Raw genomic sequence first — 6404 nt, forward strand, 5'->3', positions numbered from 1 at the left:
TCAATGTTTAATACATTTGGAAATCCTGACGTCCACAGGTCTTATCTCAGCTCACTGAAGCCAGTGACAGGGAGCGAGAGTTACTGCAGCAGACCGCTTCCTTACAGGAGCAGCTCACCCTCCTGAGGACAGACTTTGAGCGTTTGCAGACTCAAAGCAGTCTGAACGAGAGCCATCTTATAGAGGCGAGGGAGATACTGAAAGAAGAGCTTGAAGAGGTACGACGGGAATCCCAGCTTAACAATGAAACCATGGCCCAAGTTGTGTTCAACTGCAAAAACCAGGTTACAACCCTTAAATCTGAACTGGCAATAACAACGTCCCGTCTGGAAAACGAACGTCAGATTCGCGAAAAACTGGAGGAGGAGGTTGAATTGAGTCGTGCTCGTCTGGCTGCAGCTGTAAAGGATGCCGAGCTTTGTCTCGCATCTAAGTCAGAAACTGAGAAGGCTCTGCTCCGGGAGAAAGAGGAACTTCAGCGTCTCAAAGACAGATTCACTGGTTAGTTAGACCATCAATATCACCAAGCAACAGAATTTTATAAATTAGATTTTTTTTAAAAACACACATTTAGTCAACTAGGCAAGTATTTTATGCTTTCTGTCAGACTCATTCTGTTCCTAGAACCATGTGAACCACTCTTATGGCACACCCATTTGCAATAGCAGAATATGAATATGTCAGGTTTTATTTAGAGACAGCTGTTTCAATTAATCTACACCAGTAAGAGGATTCACTCACATGGTATTTTGAATTTGTCTCTTGCATTTATTCCTAAAGGTGAATCAGCCAGTCAGCGTGAGGAAGTCAGTAGCCTGTCCCAGAAGTTGGCCAAGGCAGAGTCCCAATCAAACAGCATGGAAAATGAAGTTCATCGTACCACCATGCAGCTGACGGAGAAGGGCGTACTGCTGGAAGTGCTACAGCGGGAAAAGGACCAGGCAGTCGCTCGTGTCAAGGAGCTAGAAAAGGCTCTGCAGACTCACAGGGAGGAGGTCAGCTGTAACAAAGCACGTCAAGAGGCTACACAAGAGCGGCTAGTTCAAACGCAGAGCGAAGCCATGTTACTAAGACAACAGCTAGAAGAGGCCCAAAACAAAGGTGCTGCAAAGGAGCGTGCTGTGACAGATGCCCAAGAGCGCTTCAGTGACATTTTGTCCAAGCTGCGCTCTGACTGTGAAGAGAGGGTACAGTTACTGGAGGACAGAAATAAGGAGCTCGCCAGTAAGGCGGTGGATCTCCACGATCAGGTCTACAAGTTGGAGGAAGACAAGAATGAAAGAGAGGTAAGATTGAGAATAAGAAAGACCTCACTTCCTCTTCCAGAACCACTTTTAGCCTTTCTTCCACATATCAATTAAAGCATCTCTTCAAAACCTCCCTTTCTCTGAATTCTGCGTGCACAGACTAGTCTGAGGCAGCTGCAGCAGGAACTCGCCGACTCACTCAAAAAGTTGTCAATGAGCGAAGCCTCTCTGGAGGTCAACACGCGCTATCGCAATGACCTGGAGGAAGAGAAGACTCGGCTGCTCAAAGACCTGGATAGACTCAAAGGAAAGGTATTAGTGGGAAATGAGGCCAACTCAACTTTGACTTAAATTAGATGGTTTATTATCTATATTTTTAGGGTATAGGGCAATGGTGTGGTGATGCTGATGATGTGGATGCGGTTTCTGTCATGCAGCTGGAGGAAAGTGAGGATGAGTATGTACAGGCAGAGAGACGTATTAACAGCCTGAAGAGCAGTTTGGAAGAAAGGGAAAAGGAACTCTCAACTGCTGCTCAGAAACTCCAGGAGGCGCTGTCTACCTCAGCTGCTTCTGACACCACGATCAAACAGCTGGAGGATGCTGTGCAGAGGTACTTACCAACACATCTTATCCATATATACATTTGAGTTTTCAGTAGATATCACACATGCAAACATTAAATATAACATAATTGGTATTATAGAACAAGCCAACCTTATCACACATAAATAAATATATATTATAATTTAATTCTGTCTGATAGAAGCATCTTCAGCCATATCTTTTATGTCATGTCAGGCTGGAGATTGAGAATGCCAGACTAGAAGCTGCTGCGAAGCAACAGTCCAACAAAATTGATGCACTGCAGAAAGGAGCTCAGGAAGCTGCCGCGGTGAGTAGTCAAAGTCCTGACACACACAGGGTGTTCATAATTTGCCATATCTACTAGTTTTTGCAGTGGATCATTATTGTATTTTAAGGTTTGCAATCTTTTTCCAGCTATCTGGCTGCTCACCTGGAGGAGGGGTTGGTATTGTGGATGTAGACTTAGCTTTTCTTGTGTGGGATCACATTTTATACTTTCCAAAATAATATAAGTAATGAAATCAGATTGTATTTGGATGAAGTTTTTTGGTGCTTAATGAGGATTCCTGCTACACCAGGAATCCAAAAATAAGCAAATAGAGAAGAAATATATTTGGTTTTGTTGAGTTTTTCTTGTTGTCTGAAAAACAAATGCTAATGCAAAATGTTCTCACTTTACTCGGTGTGTGGGGTTTTCCACTCTGTGTATTCTTGGGTTGCATGGTGCATGTTACTTCCTTTAGTTTTCTCCTTTCCAAAATGATGAAGAAAAGTGTAACTGTCACCAGAAAACCAAAATCCATCATTAGTGTCCATTTAAGAAGCTTTTTTTCATTTCTGTAGGTTCGAAGTCACTTGGAGGACATGGTTACGAACCTCCAAAGCAGTAAGATGACCTTGGAAGACCAACTGAATAGAGAGGTTGGTGGCATATTCTGTTTCCTCACTATTAAAACAGTTGTTTTCAATTTCTTACTCTAGTCCTCTTTTAAAATCTTTATATACGTACGTACGTACAGGAGCTCCCATCTACAGATTTCCTGTTTAATAGATATATATTTTTTTGTCTTTTTTATTTCTTCAGGTCCAGAAGCAGAGCTTGCTCTCTCACACAGCCCAGGACTCTCGGGCCTTGTGGGAGGAGGAGCTAAAGGGTCGCTCTAAGTTGGGACTTCGATTGGCAGAACTTGAAAAGGAAAAAGGAGAACTGAACAGCCAGGCCAGCAAGCTTACACCTCTGTACACAGCCTAATGTTATGAAAACTGAGATCTAGGACTCGTGAGTTATCTGGCTGTTGTTTGTGTTGCAGATGGAGATCGAAAAGAAGAAAGCCAAGAAAATAGCAGAGCAGAAGAAAGCTGTTGATACTCGTCTGGATCAGGAGATAAAAAGAAACACGGAGCTTCAAAAAGAAATGTACAGGTGACCCCTAACTTTCTCCTCGTGCCCTCCTTACCTTTGGCAGTGCCTTATTGTGCTGTTTAGGTACACCTAGGATCCAGTAGATTGCAGCCTTTCCTTGCTTTTGTGACTGTGGTGCACCAGTGTCTGTATTCGGAGTAAGGATGTGCTTTTTTTTAATTCCCAGACAAAATGTATGTTTATAACAAGACTTTCTCTTTAACTGATGATTTATGATTTGTATTTGAGTTTGTATTAAACATCTGTTTTTTGTGGGATACAGTTACCTTAACTTTGTTGTATGATAACTGGCCTGATTTTAAAAAAAGAAAATCACAACTTAAATGACTTACTAATGAAGTTTATGCTTTAATTGATGTTTGCAGTCATTTTCAGTTTTAGGTCAGATCATTGGATTGGTTTGTTTTGATAAATGCTTTGTCTTTATTTCTCTATGTGAAATTGACTTTGTGTTTATGGATTTAAGGCTGCGAACCTTATTGAAGACTGCAAAAAAGAGAGTGCGCGATCAAGACGCTGGTGGTGCTGAGTTTGGCTCTCCTATAAGCAGCATGCGGATGGATCTGGGCAGACACACTGAGGGGCACTTGGGGCGAATGAAAGACAGGGTTTGTCCATCTGACACAGCAGATTTAAACCTTTCCAGTATTACCCAATATCTTACAGAACGTGCTATGGCTCTAGTGTCAGTCTCCTACATGTAGCTTTATACATCAGCTGTCAAACATTGGCCTCCTTTATCCTCAGGTGGACGATTTGCAGGTGCAGTTGGAGAAGGAAGCATCTCTTCGCAGACAGCTAGAGAAGGTGAACGAGGAGCTCAAGGATCAGGTGTCTTCCTTGAAGAGCATGAGCCACAGTAATGATTTGCTTGAGAGGAGTAAGAGGCAGTTGGAGGAAGAGGTACTGGACCTAAGACGCCGAATGGAGACTGCTCAGGTTGAGCAGAGCCACGTGGAGCAGTACCGGCGCGATGCAGAGGAAAGGGCTCGGCAAGAAGTACAACAGAAGCTGGAGCAGGTTAACCTGTTCCTCCAGGTACCAAGCTACAGCATGCACAACGGGAACACAAATACAAAAACTTAAAATAAATACATTTTAAAAATGAGCATAATACAATTAGAATGAGTGATAATGATAATGTAGCTGGTGTGTGAATGACATATGTACATGGTTTCTGTGATTACTATATGCCTGTCCATTGTATCCAGTTTCCATAAAAAGTGAAACTCTATGCAAATAAAGAATGATATAGTTATTATTTAATATATATTATTTAATCCAATATTTAATTTAAAAAAGTAAAAATACATGGCCTAGAGATCTGATTTATAATATTTGTTTATGTTTTTGTTCCAGTCCCAGGCTGCATCACAGGAAGCTCTCGACCAGATTAAAGCTGCCAATGAAGCTAGCCTGCGCTCTCAGCTGGAGCAGCGAATCCGGGAGCTGGAGGGGGAATTGGGCCGGGCCCGCACTTCCCAGCAGGAGAGCGTTAACCAACGCGAGTCCACACGCACAGAGCTTGAGAGATTCCGCCAACTATATACAGAAGAACTGCACCTACGCAAGTCTCTGGCTGCTAAATTAGAGAGGTCAGAAAATCTTACCAGATGTTCCATGTGATACTTTCAAAATCAGTGCTTGTGTCTAAAGCTGAATATGTCATAAAATCAGTAGATGCAGTCAGCTGGTGTGATCATGCAGGGAGTTTGAATTTGTTGTTTTCCATCCGCAGGGCCAACAGTCGGCTTGCAGAAGCCAATTCCAAGTTGCTCAATGAGCGCAGCAGGTCACTGATCACAAATGGCAGCCTTGGAGCGCCATCGCTTGACTTTAGCTCTTTGGCTTCACCAGCCAACTATCGAGCCTCACTTGGGCCCCTCAACAGGAATCTTGGTCTGGGATTCTCTCTCCTCAACCCTGTGGCTGAGGGACAGAACAGCAGGGTGGAGGACTACTTAGCCAAGGTCTGCATTAATCATTAATGTGCGCGCTCACTCACTCATGACGATTGCAGGGAATTGTTTTTTTTCTGTAGACTAGTTATCTATATTGAGCCAATTCATTTTCATAGTCATGGCATCCATGGTGTTATTTTGTAACTACCGGCATTCAGAAATGTTGCTTTTTCCCATGTTAGTGTGTTGTTATGTTGTCATAACTGCAGAGAACATCTCTGGCTGTTTAGGTGTTTTATCTCAAGTATTTTAGATTGAGAGAAAACATTCCTATAGATCTAAAGCTATTTTATTTTTTTTCTTTTCTCCTCTTTTCTGTTCTTTTCCTCCTCTTGCACAATTTCTGTCTCTAGCTACTATTAAAGTACTTTACATCTAATCTTCTTTATTTCTCACTGTTTTAGCTTCTAGCTCAAAAGTCTGTCTCTCACCTCTCCTCTCTTCAACCAGACTCATAATAAGGTGTGTAGATGTGTTTAGCTCAGTCCAGTTGGCTACTGTTTTCCTCTATCTTGCTTATGGGATTACTATGGTTCTTTTTCCTAGCAAACATTAATGTTTGGGATCAGCACAGGGAAAATTGATTAAAAAAAAAAAAATCAAATCCACTGAGATTTCTCCATGAATGTCTCTGTCCCTTACCCAGTTAAGGGTTATTTGGAAAGGTAAAGGAAAATTAAGGTATTTATAAATACCTTAATATAAAATATGTTATGTCAAATGTAAGTATTTTTTATAGCATTAAAATAATAAAACAAAAAATATTACCAGGGTAAATGCTTAAATATAAAAATGTGTTGGGGTTTCAAAAATGTGAAGAAAAAAATTACAAAAAAAAAAAAAATCATAGAAATCGTTTAATTTTACCTGTGAGCTGTGACTGTAGTAAGTCAGTATGCCAGCAGACATCTTAAACGTCTTTGCTTTCAGTGGACTTTCTCTTTGCTCTTTATTTGTTTAGTAGATTAGAGATAATGTGGCTCTTTGTTTCATACTCGTATAATATTATATGAGTATATTTTGCTTTGAAACCCAAATGATCTGTATTTATCATACAGCACCTTATTCCAAGCATGTGATAAAGGACAGAAACAGCCGATTAAGATACAAAGAATCATAAAGATCATGATCAAATGAATAATCAGTCACTATAAGATGTACCAATTTGTTGTCTGACACAACAAC

The 6404-nt window shown here is 41.1% G+C and overlaps 1 protein-coding gene across 6 annotated transcripts in view; it reads left to right on the forward strand.

Moving 5' to 3' along the window:
* LOC147325029 (alanine and arginine rich domain containing protein) overlaps nucleotides 1-6404 on the forward strand; it is a 29746-nt gene that overhangs the window by 21357 nt on the left and 1985 nt on the right. For all 6 annotated transcript variants that reach the window (XM_086299301.1, XM_086299295.1, XM_086299299.1 and 3 more), the window contains 13 exons: nucleotides 39-501; nucleotides 781-1286; nucleotides 1407-1559; nucleotides 1685-1860; nucleotides 2049-2142; nucleotides 2250-2276; nucleotides 2679-2756; nucleotides 2920-3054; nucleotides 3146-3258; nucleotides 3725-3866; nucleotides 4006-4296; nucleotides 4618-4853; nucleotides 4997-5228. In XM_086299301.1, coding sequence (XP_086155427.1) covers nucleotides 39-501; nucleotides 781-1286; nucleotides 1407-1559; nucleotides 1685-1860; nucleotides 2049-2142; nucleotides 2250-2276; nucleotides 2679-2756; nucleotides 2920-3054; nucleotides 3146-3258; nucleotides 3725-3866; nucleotides 4006-4296; nucleotides 4618-4853; nucleotides 4997-5228 — 2646 coding nt within the window. The remainder of the gene's footprint in view (nucleotides 1-38; nucleotides 502-780; nucleotides 1287-1406; nucleotides 1560-1684; nucleotides 1861-2048; nucleotides 2143-2249; nucleotides 2277-2678; nucleotides 2757-2919; nucleotides 3055-3145; nucleotides 3259-3724; nucleotides 3867-4005; nucleotides 4297-4617; nucleotides 4854-4996; nucleotides 5229-6404) is intronic.

The sequence above is a fragment of the Aulonocara sp. 'chitande type north' Nkhata Bay genome, linkage group LG7, assembly GCF_057382095.1.
Source record: "Aulonocara sp. 'chitande type north' Nkhata Bay isolate Kocher_YH1m ecotype deep benthic linkage group LG7, A_spYH_male_GT1.1, whole genome shotgun sequence".
Lineage (NCBI taxonomy): Eukaryota > Metazoa > Chordata > Actinopteri > Cichliformes > Cichlidae > Aulonocara > Aulonocara sp. 'chitande type north' Nkhata Bay.